This window comes from Bos taurus, chromosome 2 (assembly GCF_002263795.3).
Source record: "Bos taurus isolate L1 Dominette 01449 registration number 42190680 breed Hereford chromosome 2, ARS-UCD2.0, whole genome shotgun sequence".
NCBI lineage: Eukaryota > Metazoa > Chordata > Mammalia > Artiodactyla > Bovidae > Bos > Bos taurus.
This window is the reverse complement of record NC_037329.1, coordinates 86,097,688-86,116,782: the sequence shown is the minus strand read 5'-3', so window position 1 is coordinate 86,116,782 and position 19,095 is coordinate 86,097,688. Positions and strand designations below refer to the sequence as shown.

The 19,095-nt window shown below is 41.2% G+C and overlaps 1 protein-coding gene across 7 annotated transcripts in view; it reads left to right on the top strand.

Moving 5' to 3' along the window:
- The window catches only part of RFTN2 (raftlin family member 2), a 91,932-nt gene extending 75,913 nt beyond the window's left edge, over nucleotides 1-16,019 (top strand). For 3 of the 7 annotated variants that reach the window (NM_001428698.1, NM_001428699.1, NM_001097986.2), the window contains 2 exons: nucleotides 4,474-4,552; nucleotides 14,243-16,019. In NM_001428698.1, the coding sequence (NP_001415627.1) occupies nucleotides 4,474-4,552; nucleotides 14,243-14,512 (349 nt within the window). In that variant the 3' untranslated portion in view covers nucleotides 14,513-16,019. The remainder of the gene's footprint in view (nucleotides 1-4,473; nucleotides 4,553-14,242) is intronic. The other 4 variants (XM_024999758.2, XM_024999760.2, XM_010802169.4 and 1 more) reach the window with 2 other exon arrangements.
- The last annotated feature ends 3,076 nt before the right edge of the window (nucleotides 16,020-19,095 follow it).

Genomic DNA, 19,095 nt, shown 5'->3' with positions numbered 1-19,095 from the left:
AAAGAGGAACAGGAGGCTCAGAAAGATAGGACAACTTAATCAGTGTCACATAGCTAGTAAGCAACAAAGCTAGGATGCAAACCCAGGGTCAGTATGACACTAAAGTCATACATGCTGTTTCTCCCAGACTCCACTGCCTCTCTGTTAAACACATCACAAAGAAATGATGTGTCCGGATATTGTGTAGTACAAAGTTGTAGAACTGGTTGAACACACTTCTCCCCCTTCTATGTTCTGCCTCCTCTGCCTGTACTGTCAAGACAATCCCTGGCTCACTCTCCCCAGATCCCACACTCCTATCTGCCCACTTCTATCTGCCTACTACCAAGGCAGAGAGAAGAAGCCCCTTGTCCCAGGGACAGCAGCAGTTCTGGGGGCTTCTCTTGCCTCTCCCAGGTCCGTACCTGTCCTTTGACCTTTGGTTAATCCTGGGTGTGACCCCAGAACTGATTCAGCCTTTCACTTTGTTTCAACTGGTTTCTTCTGGTCAAACACCTGGACCTGACCTTGCTTCTCTCACTAGTTTCTCTTTTCCAGTCAGCCTCACTGATTTGACCTTCGCTTTTCTTCCTTCAGTGTGGTCCAGGGTCCCAGATCCTACCTAGGCTTTGGCCTCGGGTGTCATGGTAATTTCCTGGACATTATTCTGGACTGATGACCCTCCTTTCCCCTCTCGGCCCTTGTATCCATTCACTCTGCTTTCCACCATTGCTTCAGGGAACCCAGCCCCCCAGGCTGCCCTGGCTAACCTGTACCTCATGATGACAATGGCACCAGGGAGCTATCTACTGCCCTCAGGAAGCAAGGACTAGCAGGTGTTTTCACATCTTCTTTGAAGACTATTCCCTTGAGCAGCTTATACGTGCAGTCTATGTGTGTGTGTGTGTTAGTTGCGCAGTCGTGTCCTACTCTTTGCAACCCCGGGGACTGTAGACTGCCAGACTCCTCTGTCCATGGAATTCTCCAGGCAAGAATGCTGGAGTGGGTTGCCATTCCCTTCTCCAGGGAATCTTCCTGATCCAGGGATCGAATATAGATCTCCTGCATTGCAGGCAAATTCTTTACTGTCTGAACCCCCAGGCAAGCCCCTACTTGCAGTCTATACTCTTCACCAAAGCAGGTTGTGCCATAACTTTTACAGAGTTTATGCGGAAATCAAGCATTTTCCAAAAGCTGCATTGATTTGATATTATATCAAAGCATGACCACCCATTAATAACACTCTAAAAGAGAATCTAAAGGTTCTTAACTCTCACAGAAAAGTATTAAGTTACTCAGTTAACTAATAGTACTTTCTGGGTAAAAAATTTCTGTAGGGAATAGCAGGTGTAGGCTCTGTCCAGGAACTTGCAGGAGAGCGTTTAGAGATCTCTTTGATTCCATAATGACTTTACCAGTCAAATCCTTTTAGAACCTGTGCTACAGAGCAAATGTCCTATCCAAGCTCAGTAAACAGAGTTACCTCTGGAGCTCCTGGAGACTCTGAAGGACTCACTTGCCCTGTCATAAAACTGTCCTTCTGTATGGTTTCAGACCTCTTTCCCTTTCATTCTACCATGATCACCATTCTCCAAACCAAAAGGCATTCCACATCTCACAGATGTTCTGAAAATAGCAGGGAATCTTTCAGACCCAGGAATCAAAACTGTATCTCTTACATCTCCTGTATTGGCAGGTAGGTTCTTTACCACTGGCACCACCTGGGTAGCCCAAAAATAGCAAGACTTTTTTTTTTTTTTTTTTAACAGAAAGCAGTTTATTTCATGTAACTAATTAATTAATTTTTGGCTGCTCTAGGACTTTGTTGCTTTGCTTGGGCTTTCTTTAGTTACAGCAAGCAGGAGCTATTCCTCGTGGCCATGAAATAGCTTCTCATTGCAATGGCTTCTCTTGTTGCAGAGCACAGGCTCTAGTGCGCACTTGGGCTTAGCTACTTTGAGGCCCGTGGAATCCTCCTGGCCCAGGGATCAAACCCATGACCTCTCTTTGGCAGGTGGATTCCCATCCACAGCGCCACCAGGGAAGTCCCAGCAAGACCTATTTTAAATCAGAATGTCCTTTAGAAAACCAGAGACAGTGAGGTCTCAGACATATTTCAAATTAAGTCTAACTCTAAAGACCTTCCAAAGTCTTACCTGGGCAACCAAAGACTGTCCTAAGATAGGCAGCCTTTGAGCAACTGTCTCCACACTTACTGTTTTACCCCATTCATAAAGGTTGAGAAGCCTGCTGTTGGCCAAACATCACACCCTAGTATACTCAGATTGCCCCATCCTCTAATCTTTTGGGAAAAACTCATCAAGGGTCACCCCCAGTCCCTATCCCGGGGCTCCAGGAGGCTTTCCATTCAAGAAGATTAATTGTCCCCTGACTTCTCATCTTTGGATAGTTCTAGGCCTGGTTCCTGCATGTGATTCTCTACCTGCATCACATACCTTGAACATTATCCAGAAACCTCTTGCTCTATTCTTGTGCCCCCTTTCCCTTGACTGTTCTTTCTGGAAGATGTTCTTGATTCTAATATATTTTCCTCCCACTCGACCCTGCCCCACATTTCATTAAATGAATGGGGGAACTGGGAGGAAATCCCATTTTCTGTGCTCCTTCCAGTGGCAGGCACAGTGGAGGCTCTTCATACCCACTGACTTATTTATCTATCACAAAGCCCTTGATAGGAAATGAAAGAGAATTTTAAAACTTCACCAAAGTCACCAGGTATTAGGTGGTATCATCAGCCATTTCAGTACTGTCAACTCAGGTGCAGGGGGTGGTGCAGAAGGCACAACCTGAGAGCTGTGAGTTCTGGGGGACTTACTAAGAATTCTAGTGCAGGATACAATCTCTCAGAGAGCTCTGAGGAATGCTCCCAAGAGGTGAGGCAGACAGGTCAGCATGTACATAGTTTTGGAAAAGGGTTACGTGCAGTCAAGCACACACCCTGGTAGAAGGTCAGTCATAAGGAACAGGTATCTCAGTTCATGACCTTAGATCTTTTCTAAGTATGGGAAGATATAAGTCACCAGGTTCATTAAAAAAATCCTAAAATATTTCTAGCTATGTGCGGGCCTGTTTTCTCAGAGCACCAAGTGCTTCATTCTGATCTTCACCTGAATTCCTTTTAGAGTGAATTATAAGTCCATGGTTGCATTGGCTAATGACTTGATTCTTATAGAACTAGATGGTGAGCAACATTCTTTGTTTTACAGTAAAACTGAGTCTTGAATCCAGGACTGTCTGCTTCTAAAGCCACTGCCCTTTCCAGTATTCTCCCTGCCGCCCAAATAGCCAGCCTGTTCTGTGCACCGCCAGTCCCTTCCTGTCTCATGCTGACGTCTCCAGATGACTCAAGCTGTTCCCCAAAGCTATGAGATATTTCACATCATGTCTTTTTTTCAAAGATACAGTCAAACTAAAATAGATTAGACTAAAAGCAGTCTTTAATAAAAAAAGAAGCAATCTCTCATTACCACTTTGTGGGAAGATTTGCTCTTTCTCAAAATTCAACAGTATTAGTAAGTTTGGGATTTTCAAATTGTGTGGTGTTGACCACTAGGGCCAGAGTTTCAATGTTTCATTTGTTTTCCAGAAAAAAGAGCTCAGCATAAAATGCAGCTAATAGTGAGGTTTTGTTGGGGTTTTTTGCATAATAAAAGTCGTAACTGAGCAACATTAGCTACAGACACTCCTCCCCATAAATCCATGGAGACTCTGTGAAAAGCATTTCAGAGAAATCCAAACCCCAAGTAGTCTTTGGCAAGGGGTAATTTGCCATGATGGTAGTTAAATAAGGAGAATATTGAGTAGCTGACTACAAAGAAGCATCTGAAAATGAGACTAGCTGTGGCTCAGGTCCCTCAGTGGAAAATGTATATAAATTTCTCACACGTGGCAGTCCAAACTGGTCTCTTTCTTTCATAAGACAAATTTGACAATGCATACCAAGAAGCTTAAGTCATACCCTTTTGGCCTAATAATCCCACGCCTATGAATTTATCTCAAGGAAATAAGTCATAAAGAATAAAGAAGACTATACATATTTCTATAACAGCATTATTTATAATTAGCAGAAAGCCGGAAGCAACCTAATTTTCCAGTAATAATGGAAAGGCTTAGTACATTTTGGTATCTTAATTCTTTGGGATATCATGCAGCTATTAAGAATATGACCATAATGTACAAACAAGAAAAGAGATAAGCATAGAATACAGAATGCAAATATGTATGCAAAACCAAGTATGTTAGCACAGTGAGATTACAAGTTTTAAACATTAAGAATTTCTTTTATAAGGACCATATTTAGCTTTTAGGGATTTTTTTCCCCTTGTTTTATCTGCTGCAACTTATATAGACTGTTTCATAATTATTAATGGATCAGATTATTTTACAAAGAATACATGTGGAACATTCTAGCCAAGTGTGAAATATAGAGAATTACTAATTTAGAAATGCTAACACTGTTGTTTTAATTTTCAGTGAGGGGAATTTGGCTACAAAGCAGGTTGTATTCCTTCAGAGACCAGTTATGTGGAATTCAGCTGCTCAGACACCAGAAGTGAGTAAAAGTGATGCTTTATGAACTGTTAAACTGAACCATTTAATCCTTAATCTCTCACTGTAATTCTAAATGGTGAACAGATGAGGAAGTGGGAACTTGATAAGGAAACAGCCTTCTGAACCAACATATAACAAGAGAAATGTGCCAGCAAACAGGAACATGAGACAGTTCTGAAGGAAATCAGAATATGACCCCAAAGTATACCATTTGGGTGTAAGGATTACTATTTTGAGCTAAAGGCAATGAAACAGAACCTCTCCCTTTCTGACAAAAGCAGGGCATAAATTTTCCTTATGCCAATGTGACAAAAATTTCCTTTTGTAAAATTGCTTCCCTCTCCTGTACCAGAGACGACGCAGAGATGACGCATCACTGGGAACAATGCCTGTAGTCCCCACAACTTACTAAACCCTCTCTTGCATTAGTTTCCCCAAATACATGCTCAGTCACATCCAGACTCTTTGCAACCCTGTGGACTGTAGCCTGCCAGGCTCCTCTGCCCAAGGGGATTCTCCAGGCAAGAATACTGGAGTGGGTTGCATTCCCTCCTCCGGGGAATCTTCCCCACTCAAGGATCAAACCTGGGTCTCCTGCACAGCAGGTGGATTGGATTCTTTACCACTAAGCTATTCCTAAATATTTAACTTCCCACAGTTTACTGCCCCTAAAACCCCAAATCCCTTTTTATTTGTCTGGTCACTTCACCACAGTGTATCACCCTTTGTAAAATGAAAATCATGTCCCAGGTCTAACTGCCTCTTTGGGTTTTTACTTCTCTGTGCAGCCCTCGTGTGCATCCAAAATAAACCTTTTCTCCTATTAATCTTTTTCTAGTTTAATTTGCAGGTCTGAGATGCTGAACCTAAGATGACAGAGGAAAAGATTTTCCGCTCCTACAGTTATAAGCCTCATAAGTGAATGTGCCTGATATTATGACAGATCTGTGCAGTCTTGACTTCTGACGGCACTTTTGTATTGTCTCCTCAAGGTCATATTTTTTCAGTTCTTTGCTGAAGGGCTCTGCTGAGTCTCAAGTCACCTTATTCTTACTAGATTCCTAGTAGATGCACACTTAGAATAGTATCATTGAATGAACTAATCTTAATTAAGACCTGCTGCTGCTGCTGCTAAGTCACTTCAGTCGTGTCTGACTGTGCAGCCCCATAGACGGCAGCCCACCAGGCTCCCCTGTCCCTGGAACTCTCCAGGCAAGAACACGGAGTGGGTTGCCATTTCCTTCTCCAATGCATGAAAGTGAAAAGTGAAAGTGAAGTCGCTCAGTCATGTCCTACTCTTAGTGACCCCATGGACTGCAGCCTACCAGGCTCCTCCGTCCATGGGATTTTCCAGGCAAGAGTACTGGAGTGGGGTGCCATTGCCTTCTTCATAATTAAGGCCTAATTAATCTCAATTAATTAAGGCCTAACTTTCAAAAGAGGAAGTTTGCAAATGGACCAGAAAATTATTTAAAGTGATTCCATATTATCAAGAAAATAATGTTTTAGAAAACTTTAAAGTTTTTCTAAACTAGCAAAGCTATTAATAGACTAACAGTATATGTAATAGCTGTTAGTCTATTAATGCTGTTGTCTCACATTGATTTTGAACAGACTCTAGCTGGTTCCACAGGCAAGCAAGTAGAGGGGCTGTAGGTGGATAGGATGATAACTCCCTTAGGAGGAGAGCAGAGTGATCAAGTTAACAAAGATTTCAGAAAGACTGAATTAGAGCCCACAAGTGAGCAGTGCCTCCCAGTCCTGGGGAGAATGGCTCAAACAAGTTCACAAGAAATATTCTGTCGGACTTCCCTGGCAGTCAGGTGGTTAAGCCTTTGCTATTGCAGGGGGCACAGTTTCGATCCTTGGTCCCTGATAGTAAGATCCCACAAGCTATGCAGTGGAATCTTATATATACATTTATAACATGCCTTAAAAAAATTCTTATATACTTTTAAGACCATAATGGCACCATTCTTTGCTTGTACCTTGAAATCAGTTGTTGTTGGGGAAGGGTTGATGGGGGATTGCTTCATTTATACAGGTTTTCAAATAATTGTTTCAAAGGTGAAAATTGTTAGTCACTCAGTCCTGTGCAACTCTTTGTGATCCCATGGACTGTAGCCTGTCAGGCTCCTCTGTCCATGGAATTCTCCAAGCAAGAATATTGGAGTGGGTCCCTTCTTCAGGGGATCTTCCCAACCCAGGGATTGAACCTGGGTCCCCTTCACTGCAGGTGAATTCTTTACCATCTGAGCCACCAGGGAAGACTTTTTCAAAGGTATTTGGTTCTAAAAACCAGTTGGTGAAAATTTGAAACATTACAAACATTGCCTTATGATTGTCAAGGAGTTTTCAATAAAATTATAAATTTCATGGGCTGTTGGAAATTGATCTAGGGTTTAATTCTTGAAAAAAGATTTTCTCTTTCTTTTACTGAGACTAATGTTAAGATATGTAAAACTTCTTGTTTCAATTGCACTCAACATGGAACAGTACTTTTATGTTAAGCAAAACCATTTCATGCCTCTGTTATAAAGGAGGGAATTGAGAATTGCATAATGAAGAAAACATATCATAGGAATTTTTTCTTCTGAAGTTATAAAGACCTTTACTTTTGGAATGTGTTTGTTTCACAGATGTTTTATACAATATTCTAGATAGCTTGAGAAATTTTAAAATATGGTCAATATAAATTCAAATATTTATACTCCCAATTTCTGCCTCAATTTCTTTAAGCTATTGAGGCTTCCCAGGTAGCACTAGTGGTAAAGAACCTGCATGCCAATGCAGGAGACAAGAAGGTTCAATTTCTGGGTTGGGAAGCTCCCATGGAGCGGGGAACGGCAACTCACTCCAGTATTCTTGCTTGGAGAATCCTGTGGACAGAAGAAACTGGGAGACTACAATCCATAGGCCTGGATACAGGAAACTGGCAGGCTACACTCCTTTGCAATCATGGGGTCACAAAGAGTCAGACACGACTGAAGCAACCTGGCACTAGCACTAGCATTGAGAGACAGTTTATTTTAGGAAAATCAGAAAACTTTTAGAAAAAAAAATAGGAAAAAATCTTCATGAACTGGGGCTAAGCAGAGTTCTCAGATATGACTCTAAAAGCGTAATTCATTTTAAAAAATTGATAAATTAGACTTTATCAAAATTTAAACTTTTGCTTTGTGAATAACACTAAGAAAATAACAGACAGCCACAGACTGGGAGAAAAAAAAATTTTTGCAAATCACATATATGACAAAAGACTTGTATCCAGAAGGTATCTTAAAACTTAAAAAATAAGAAATAAACAATGCAGTTTAAAAAAATAGTTAAAAGTCTTGAACCAATGAGGATATGTAGAAGAGAAGTAAACACATAAAAAGACATTTAAATTATCGGTCAAGGGAAATGCAAATGAAAACCATGATGAAACCATACATCTACTAGAATGACTAAAATTAAAAAAACACTGACAATTCTTTTTTTTTTTAGGTTTTTGTTTGTTTGTTTTTTAATTTTATTTTATTTTTTAACTTTACAATATTGTATTGGTTTTGCCATATATCAAAATGAATCCGCCACAGGTATACATGTGTTCCCCATCCTGAACCCTCCTCCCTCCTCACTTAGGACTATCAAGAATGAGGAGCAATCAGAACTATAAAACACTGCTGGTGGGAATGCCATGTAGTACAACCACTCTGGAAAATTATTTCGCAGCTTTTTATGGGGTTAAACATGCACTGAGATATGACCCAGCAATCCCTCTCATGAACATTTGCCCTAGAGAAAGAAAAACTTTTGTTTACACAAAAAGCTACACATAAAAGTTTGAATGTTCTATTCATCATCTCCCAAAACTGGAAACAATCCAAATGTCTCCAACAGATTTATGGATAAACAGCTGTGGTATTTCCATACAACGAAATACTACTTAGAAATAAAAACATATGCGCCCTTTTTCTTTTTTTGGCCACGCAGAATGTGGGATTTTAGTTCTCCATCCAGGATTAAGTCCTGCGGCCCCTGCAGTGGAAGCCCAGAGTCTTAACTGAACTGCAAAGGAAGTCCCCACATACACTCTTAATAGCCACAATTACGTGGATTAATCTCAAAAATGGGGAAAAAGTGGAAACAGTGGCAGATTTTCTTGGGCTCCAAAATCGCTGTGGATGGTGACTGCAGTCACAAAATTAAAAGACACTTTCTTTTCTTGGAAGAAAAGCTATGACCAACCTAAACATCGCTTTGCTGACAAAGTTCCCTATAGTCAAATCTATGGTTTTTCCAGCGATACTATATGGATGTGAGAGTTGGACCATAAAGAAGGCTAAGTGCCAAAAAATTGATGCTTTTGAACTGTGGTGTTGGGGAAGACTCTTGAGAATCCCCTGGACAGCAAAGAGATCAAGCCAGTTGGTCCTAAAGGAAATCAACCCTGAATATTCACTGGAAGGACTGATGCTAAAGCTAAAGCTCCAATACTTTGGCTGCCTGATGTGAAGAACTGACTCATTGGAAAAGACCCTGATGCTGGGAAAGGTTGAGGGCAGAAGGAGAAGGGAGCGACAGAAGATGAGATGGTTGGATGGCATCACAGACTCAAAGGATATGAGTCTGAGGAAACTCCAGGACATAGTAAAGGACAGTGAAGCCTGGCATGCTGCAGTCCATGGGGTCACAAAGAGTAGGACACGACTCAGTGACTGAACAACTACAGCAATCTCAAAAAGCATGCTGACTAAAGGAAGCCAGTCTCAGGGAGTTCTCTGCTGGTCCAGTGGTTATGACTTGGCACTTTCACTCCCTGGACCTGAGTTGAACCCCTGGTCAAGGAGATAAGATCCTACATGCTGCAGGCTTTAGAGCACAGACTCAGTAGTTGTGGCAACACAGGCTTAGTTTCCCTGCTCTATGTGGAATTCTTCTGTACTAGGGATTGAACCCATGGATTCTTAACCACTGGACCACCAGGGAAGTCCAGAAAGAGCTTCATTATCCTAGAGTCAATATAGCAATCCCAGAGAAGGACTCTGATTGGATCTGATTGGGTCATGGGCCTACACTGCAGTAGAGAAGGTGGATAAGAAAACTGGCTGGAAAAGTCATTGTCCACGACACCTTTTCCTCTCCCAGGCTTGACTGATTTTTACAGCACCAAGCTTGGATGACCTGACCCAGAAACATACTTTGTGAGCAAGCATATTCTGTGGGGTTTCTCTGTGTGATTCAAAGCCTCTGACTCTTCTAACTGGTACTAGAGCTACACTTAGCCTTTCAGTGGCTTTCTAATCCTCCCTCAAGCCTGAAACACACAAAGGGGAGAAATCCTGAATGTCCACTCCATGTTTTTATTGCTATATAAATCATATTTTTTAGGTACTCTTCCACTCTATCCATCATGACACTATACAAGGCATGCGATATCTTATAATTGCTGGTATAATTCTGCTTATGTTTTTAAGACATCATGTATGGAAAGTGAAAGGTAGACTGATAGGGCACCCTAAATGCAACTGCTTTGTCACTGAGTCTCATGTATTTGAAACAGGTAACTCATTTTTAGTAAATGAGGATGATTCTCAAAAGTTGATCAGTTGGGGACTTCCCTGGTGGTACAAAGGTTAAGATTGTGCTTCCAATGTAGGGGGCCCGGGTTCAATTCCTGGTCAGGGAGTTAGGTCCCTCATACCACAACTAAGACCCAGCACAGTGAAAAAACCAAAACAAAACTGACTGACTTTATCAATGGTGGCATTAGATCTGCATGCAAATCTTGATAGAATCTCCCCAAATTTATAGTGAAATATCAGAAGAAAGAGAACCCGTATGAATTCTGAGAACCTATAGGAATAAGCCTAGCAATGTAGCATGAAAAATCTCTTTATAACATAGGGAAATACTAAAAATACAGTGAGTGCTAAGTGCAAAAGTGAGCTATACATCTCTTTGTGTGCATATGCAAATACACAGTGTTGTTGCTCAGTCGCTAAGTCATGTCTGACTCTTTGCAACCCCATGGGCTGCAGCATGCCATACTCCTCTATCCTCCACTATCTCCCAAAGTTTGCTCAAATTCATGTTTATTGAGTCAGTGATGCTATCTAACCATCTCATTCTCTACTGCCCTCTTTTCCTGCCTTCATTCCTTCCGAACATCAGAGTCTTTCCCAAAGAGTCGGCTCTTTGTGTCACGTGGCCAAAGTATCGGAGCTTCAGCATCTGCCTTCCAATGCATATTTGGGGTTGATATCCTTTAGGATTGACTGGTTTGATCTCCTTGCTGTCCAAGGGACTCTCAAGAATCTTCTCCAGCACCAGTTCAAAGGCATCAGTTCTTCAGTAGGCCGCCAGGCTCTTCTGTCCATGGGATTACCCAGGCAAGAATATTGGAGTGGGTTGTCATTTTCCTTCTCCAGGGAATCTTCCCCACCCAGGGATCAAATGTGTCTCCTGCATTGGCAGGCAGATTCTTTACCACTGAGCCACCAGGGAAGCCCATACATACATAGTAAAACATGCCAAATATTAACAGTGGTATCTCTGTGAGATGGGATTGTGGATAGGCTTTGCTTTTTTTCTTTGTTTTTACCAGGCTTTCTACACTAAGCATGTATTATTTTTGTAATTGGAAATCTTTGAGAAACATACAAATCTTTGACCGTAAATCTACTCACATTTTTGCATAGTGAATAATGTAAAAAGAATAAGATAAGACACTCAGGTTCCAGTTCAAAGCCAACTACCCTTTGACCTTGGACAAATACCATCTTGTTTCTGGGTCCCATGTTGGTAGAAGGAGGAATTCGAGTGGATGATCTTCATGGACTGGTCAGGTTTCCGTCTCCTACACTGTAAGTTATAAGAACATTGCAATTTGATTTGTTGGAAAAGCTATTATTTCATGTGGAGTTGTTGTTCAGTCGCTCAGTTGTGTCTGACTCTTTGCCACCCCGTGGACTGCAGCACGCCAGGCTTCCCTGTCCGTCACCATCTCCCAGAGCTGCTTAGGCTCAGGTCCATCGAGTCGGTGATGCCATCCAACCATCTCATCCTCTGTCATCCCCTTCTCCCCCTGCCTTCAGTCTTTGCTTGCTTCAGGGTCTTTTTCAATGAGTCAGTTCTTCGAATCAGGAGGCCAAAGTATTGGAGCTTTAGCTTCAGCATCAGTCCTTTCAGGGAATATTCAGGACTGATATCCTTTAGGATTGACGGATTGATCTTCTTGCTGTCCAAGGAACTCTCAAGAGTCTTCTCATGTGGAGTAAGGGAGCCAATATCATTGCTGAAGATGTATTTATTAATAGTCATTTAGTAAAAAAAGAAAAGCATTTGTTGTGACATTTTTTGTTATTGTTTTTCAATCACTAAGTTGTTTCTGACTCTTTGTGACCCCATGGACTGCAGCACACCAGGCTTCCCTGTCCTTCAACATCTCTTGGAATTTGCTCAAACTCATGTCCACTGAGTCAGTGATGCTATCCAACTATCTCATCCTCTGTCACTCCTTTCTCCTCCTGTCCTCAGCCTTTCTGAGGATCAGAGTTTTTTCTAATCTTTTTTAGAGTTAGGTATTTAATTATCTTCTAATATTTGAAATTTGTATTTGGTGGTTGTTTACTTATTAATTCTTATCTAAAAGTGAATTACTCTATCTTATTATCCTGACTAATACATAATTTTTATTAAGAAATTTCTCATTGAGCATGTGAGAGTAGGCCTCTATTGGCTGATACACAATAAGGAATTTATTGCAAAATTTACCTTTGGCCCCAGTGCTTATGAAGAAGGAAAGATCCAGACTGCCAAGTGCTCCCAGGCACCCCTCCTTCCCGTCTCATTCAGGCAACAGGAGAGGTCATTCCGGAGTGAGTGTATCCTTTGTGCATATGGGAAAGGAGCCAGCAGCCAGGCTTGAGAAAGGAGCAGTACCCATCAGGCCTGCTTGCAGCCAAAAGGCTCTGTCCTCACCCAGCAGCATTCCAACACCAGGGAGAATATGCCATTCTCAACTTCTGTACCTTAAGGGTAAATCTGTCAGGTTCAACTGCTTGTGTTAAACTCGGTACATCTGGTGAGTGAGAATAAAAAAGAAAAAGATTTGAGATCTAATATTTGCACTTGATGAATGCAAATGAAAATGTCCCCACCATCAAGTTATATCTGACTTGAGACATGAGGGTGGGCCTTTATTGAGGCAGGTCCCATGGCAGATTTGTTCCTTTAAACTTGCCCAAGGACTCAGGTAACCAGCCAAGAAAATGATGAGCTGCCAACACACTCCTTTCTAGACAGCACACTGCAGCCTTCATCTCCCTATATAAACAATGCTTTCAGTCACCGTCAACCGTGGTTACATTCCCTAGCATAAAATTCTATTCAATACAGCTGCTTGTTTGTATTGTGTATTTGCCATGAAAACCAGTAGAAAATACTTTTGTATTTTATACATGGTAGTTCAACAAATCTGTGGTCTAACAAACTTTTGTAAGACTAGCCTAGGAATCTGACTTCTATATTTTTTTCCTAAGGGTTTTTTGATTTATTTTAGTAATTTTACCTCTCACATTTGAGAAAATGTAATCCCAGTTCTCAGCTAACATGTAAATGAGCTTTAAGAAAATAAACTCTTGATATATGGAAAATACTGGGCTTTAAAATTTTTTTATCTTATGGGCTTCCCTGGTGGCTCAGCTAGTAAAGAGTCTGCCTGCAATGCGGGAGACCTGGGTTTGATCCCTGGGTTGGGAAGATCCCCTGGAGAAGGGAAAGGCTACCCACTCCAGTATTCTGGCCTAGAGAATTCCATGGACTATATAGTGGTCGCAACAAGTCAGACACGACTGAGTGACTTTCACTTTTCACTCTTTTATTATGTATCTTTATTCAGTTTCTGTGCCTAAGTATATCCACATGATCCAATATATGTCATGTTGTCAGTATTAAAGAAACCCCCATAAGAAAATTTCATCAGAAGTCTGAACATGAAAGTTGTCTCCCTGAGCTCTTCTTCTACTGACTTAGATATCTTTGTTTGACTTCGTTTCCTTGGCAGGAAAACCATGTCCTTTTATTCTGAACCACACCAAGGGCGTGGTCAGGCCTCAGTAATATTTCATAGTGAAAATATCTACAGCTTCTCAGACAGCCTGCAGAATGAGCTGGTCCTGTCGCTGAACAATCCTACCATGCCAGGCAGAAGCGGTCTGTAGCAGGACAAGGAGAGGGGTCCACCCCACCTGGAAAGGCACCCCTTCTTCCAATATGATCTCTATCTGAATTATCTGTGCAGACTATTCCTATAGAAATGGGGGTGAGGTGGCCTCTAAGGCACTTTTTCTGCTGCTCAGATCCCAGCAAATACCAAGATGAAAAATGGAAGCTTCAAGTATATCTCTATCTGTTTTGTTCCCCAAAGTATGATCTCAACAGGTCTCTCTCCTCAGAGGTGTTGTTGAGGGCCCAGATAGGGCCATACAACCAACCTGACAACAAGGAGAATGGTGGGCCAGGAAGCCACAGACAGTTATTAACAGAGAGGGGAGCACACCTTCACCTGGCCGGAGGGTGGCGCTGAGCTGGTCCTTGAAGAGGAGCAGGATTTGGAAGATAAGCGGGCAGAGAGCTAGAATAGAGGGGCAGGACGACACCCAGCCTTTTACTAACTCCTAGTTGCTAATCTCTTGTGTTTCAGAGGAAAGGCAGTCGGCACGTGAAAGGTGAAGACAGGAGTAAAGTCCCAAGCAGGAGCGTCAGCTTGGACACAGACCTGTTACAGCCTGCAGAGAGCAGAAGCCCACCTGAGGAGTGCCTACTCGCCCCTTCTAGAGAATGCTGGATGAAGAAGAGGCCAGCCCAGCCCAGCAGCTTCTCCGGGTTCAGCAACAGTGACAGCGTCCTGCGGGAACTAGATGATGGACAGTTTGACCAGGAAGACGGAGTAACTCAGGTCACTTGTATGTGAGCAAAGAAGGAAAGCGACAGATGTTCTGTAAATAATTATTAAAGTAATTCCCAAGTTACTTTACTGTATTTCTTTATCTGCATTTATGGGATACTTTGAATCTTTCCAGACTCAGGCTTTCCTCTAATCTACGTAAACTTTGGTTCAACCTCCTAGGCAAGGAAGAGTAACCAACATATTTGTAAATTTAGAAGCATGTTTCACAGTTTTCTCAACTAAAACATGTTTAAACAGATGCCTCATTAGGATATTAGCCGATAATGTACTTCAGTTTCTCATGAATATGCAAAGTATATTTTTCTTACCATTGCTGGTAAGACAACTAAATATCTCAATCAGTATTTTTACCTAATTAGAAAATTCTCAGGAAGTTAGAGTCTTACTTAAGCTGAAAATTTTCTCTTTCCCTATCTCTCTCATGCACATATAAAGGGCTAATTAATAAAATACCTATTTCCTGAATATAACAATTAATCCAAGTTTTGTCTTTAAGTATGGCATGTATAAACAAAGCAAATCCTTATTTGTTAAAATATCCTTTAAAAAATCTTTTTTTTTTTTAACGCCTTAAAAAAAGGGTCACCATGTTACCAACATTGTACTGATTCATCAAGCTTAAACTTTCTTGCATCTAATAGTCTAGAAATAGAGTGGAGCCTCATCCCTAAAAATTCAATACGAAAAGAACTTACAATGTCCATGTTTAAAAACCTTAGTAGACAGAATTAATTCTCTTTTTAAAATTGTAAATAGCTGAAAAGGGAAACACCAATTTTAAATGAAAACTGAAGCATTTTACATCTATCTAGATGTAAATTATGCTTTTATTTTGATTGCTAAAGCATGAAAAATGTGGAAACCCAGAATTTTCAGTCCTACAGGAGTAAAGAGGTGCTCACAACATATGTGAAATGTATGGTGACCTATTTGTTCCATCTCTGCTTTTTTCCCTCTGCTAACAGGGGAACCTTTGCCTTGCCAAACCTTTAACAGGTAAAGATTAAAATTTTACAAAATAGAAGAATTTCATTTTATCTATGAAAGACTTTGAAATGTGGGAAACTTCAAATGAATTACAACTGTGCCGTTGATGAGTTCAGCCTATTATATATTTTTATTAGCATTGGTGTTGACATTATAAGATCATTTGAATAACAAAATGTCATTTGTTATTGGGCTATTGTCTTAATGAACATTAATGCTCATAATATGTTTTACACATATGACAGGTATGTATTACATGTTATCAAATATATGGTGTAACTGATCTCCGTGAATTGATGGTAAGATTGATGTGCAATTATTCTGCTTCTACCATGCACAAGCATTACCTTTATATGTATAAAGGAACATAGAATATTCTGCTCAGTACTATTCTGTGGAAACAGCTACTAATATTGTTTGCAGAAATGTTTTTTTTTTTTTTACTTTTAGAGAAACTGAGTTCCATATTTAAGAGTTGGTGAATTTTTGGTAGAAATAAATACTGCTGCTGGAGCCCACAAAATGCCATGAGTTATGAAACACAGGTAATAAACTCAAGAAAATGGGACCGTTTTTCCCAAAGGCAGGGTTTACAACAGGCAGAGATTCTGGTATATATTCTGTCAGTATACAGAAGGAATTTGATGTATTAAAGACAGAGATAGAAATTTATATTGGCTAAAGAAAAACTCAGAAATCTTGCTTTTAATTTTTTTTAATTTGCATAAGAATGCTTTCTTTTCACAGTTTGTTTTTAATCTGTTCTTATTTTTTTTTTAAATATTAGAATAGTCTTAGTAGTTGTACCCTGAAAGCCTATAAGCATTTACTCCAGTATTCACCCATAAGTTATGTGACAAATTTGTATGATAGTGAATAAATAATTACCAGGTGGTTCTAGAGCCTTATAAGTAAGTAACTCTATCTTTTAAAAAACAAAAAGTAACAAAACTTGGACTGTATATGCCTAAGGAGTTACGTGTGACTAACCTTATAGTTATCAGCCAGTTGCACAGTCAGTTCTTTTCATAATGCTATGTAATTCCTTAGGGGCTCTGGCATGTGATTTTTTTTTTTTTTAATACTTGTAAGTTATAATGATCAGAGAAGGCAATGGCACCCCACTTCAGTACTCTTGCCTGGAAAATCCCATGGACGGAGGAGCCTGGTAGGCTGCAGTCCATGGGGTCACTAAGAGTCGGACACGACTGAGCGACTTCACTTTCACTTTTCACTTTCATGCATTGGAGAAGGAAATGGCAACCCACTCCAGTGTTCTTGCCTTGAGAATCCCAGGGACGGGGGAGCCTGGTGGGCTGCCGTCTATGGGGTCTCACAGAGTCGGACACGACTGAAGCAACTTAGCATAAGTTATAATGATGAGAAAGTATGGAGATCATATATGTTGGTGGGAGGTTTTGCCATCCCCCTTTGGTACAGCATATATGCACTTCTGTCTAAGGTTTCCATAGCCACCTGTTAGTTCCACCTGTTAGTTCCATCCCATTTGGGTTGAATATCCCCGTTATTTCCATGGACAGCATTTAACACCTAATCACCAGAGAAATAGCCACTGAGCTAAGCAGCAGCTCTATCAATGTCACTTAAAGACAACAGAAACATCACTCTCTTTAAGAGACTCAGGGCTTTCAGGGGCCTTCAGACACCCATAGAAGCAGGAGGCAAGCTATGGTAAGTCCATATCACAACTATCTCCAAATTGTTTATTTTACCAGGACCAGGTGTTTATGTATTTGACTATAAATGTACCAGATGCATTTGCATTTCTTTCGTACTGGAAGAGCTCAGGAGCTGTCTCCTTCCTAGCCTTTCCTCACTACCTGGACATCTCACTACCATTCCTCTGGGCTGGAAGTATCACGGCTCTTTCAGCATTATGATTAAGAAGGGTTTCCTCCTCTCAACTTCTAGGGCCCCAGCAATTCCCTGTGTGGGATGACTAAATTTCAAGTGAGCACTGAAATGGTGTAGGTGGTAACAGCGGGGACAGTCTCTAACCAAGAATGTTAAATCTAAATACACTGGTGGATATGTAGGAAAACAAGCTAAATGCAAACCATCAGAACCATATCTATTTAAATAGTATTAATCGAGGCAATTTATCATACCTCTAGAGTGAATTTTCGGAGAAGGCAATGGTACCGCACTCCAGTACTCTTGCCTGGAAAATCCCATGGATGGAGGAGCCAGGTAGGCTTCAGTCCATGGGGTTGCGAAGAGTCGGACACAACTGAGCGACTTCCTTTTCACTTTTCACTTTCATGCATTGGAGAAGGAAATGGCAACCCACTCGTGTTCTTGCCTGGAGAATCCCAGGGACGGGGGAGCCTGGTGGGCTGCCGTCTATGGGGTCGCATAGAGTCGGACACGACTGAAGTGACTTAGCAGACTGAATTTTACTTGTGCAAGAGCCCAAAGTTTATAAAGCCAGTTCTGACATGATTAGACATAAAACAAATATAAGACAACCAGTGGTGAACTTCTTGGTTTTATTTTTGGCTCATATATCTCAGACTTGGAAGCTGAAGAAACCAGCAATCTAGAAATGCTAATGTCACAGACCAAAAAACCCTAAAACAGCTGGGGGAAGTAGAAGATTTGCCTACATGGAAAGAAACTTTGAATTTTTTTCATTTCTTTCAAAGGAAGTTTGACCCTCCAAGTTTCAATCACGCACTCACTGTGCCCTCCCCGTTAATCACTGCTGTGCCTGGCCAGCGGGAGACCTGGCTCTGGGCAGGGCAGCCAAGAACCACCTACACGGACATCTGGGAAATTTGAAGTCCAGGCTTTCTAGTTTATGTGCTGCCGAAGCGAGCACAGTCCAGGCTTTCTAATGTAAGAATTTCTTAGGTTGGTTATGAAAAAAAAAAAAGAAACACAATTTCAACTCCTTTGTGTCATAAAGGGGATACTAATCCTCAGGGAAAGAATTGTTTTCAACACCTCAAAGTTTCAAAAGTAGAACCACTCCCGGCACTGTAATAGATGTGGGTTAGGCAGCATGTGTGGGGTTGGAGTGGCTTAACCAAATAAGGTTTTGCTTTTCTGTGTAACAAGACCAGAAATCAGCAGACCTGGGCTTGAGTAGCATCTTCCTTGGTGTCCCAGGCTCCTCCTGACTTTCCATCCCACCATCCCTGGGGCATGGTCTCCTTCCTCAACACCATTTCTTGGTTATGAGCACCCTGCCTAACACAATCCTATAAGAAAGAAGTCTTCCAGGATAGGTAGCAGCAATGCTCAGAAACATATGAGGTAGGATATCAAACGAAGAAATCTGAGCTTTGGAGCCAGGACGGAGTTTAGACCCTGGCCGTGCTTGCTTGTTCCTGTGGACACTGAACTGCTACTTTGAAGTTCAGTTTAAGAAAAAAGTGTTAGTCAGGAAGTCATGTGACCTCATGGACTATAGCCCACCAGGCTCCTCTGTCCATTGAATTCTCCAGGCAAGAATACTGGAGTGGGTTGCCATTCTCTTCTCCAGGGGATCTCCCCAACCTAGGGATCAAACCCAGATCTCCTACATTGCAGACAGATTCTTTACCATTTGAGCACCAGGGAAGCTCTGAGGTTCA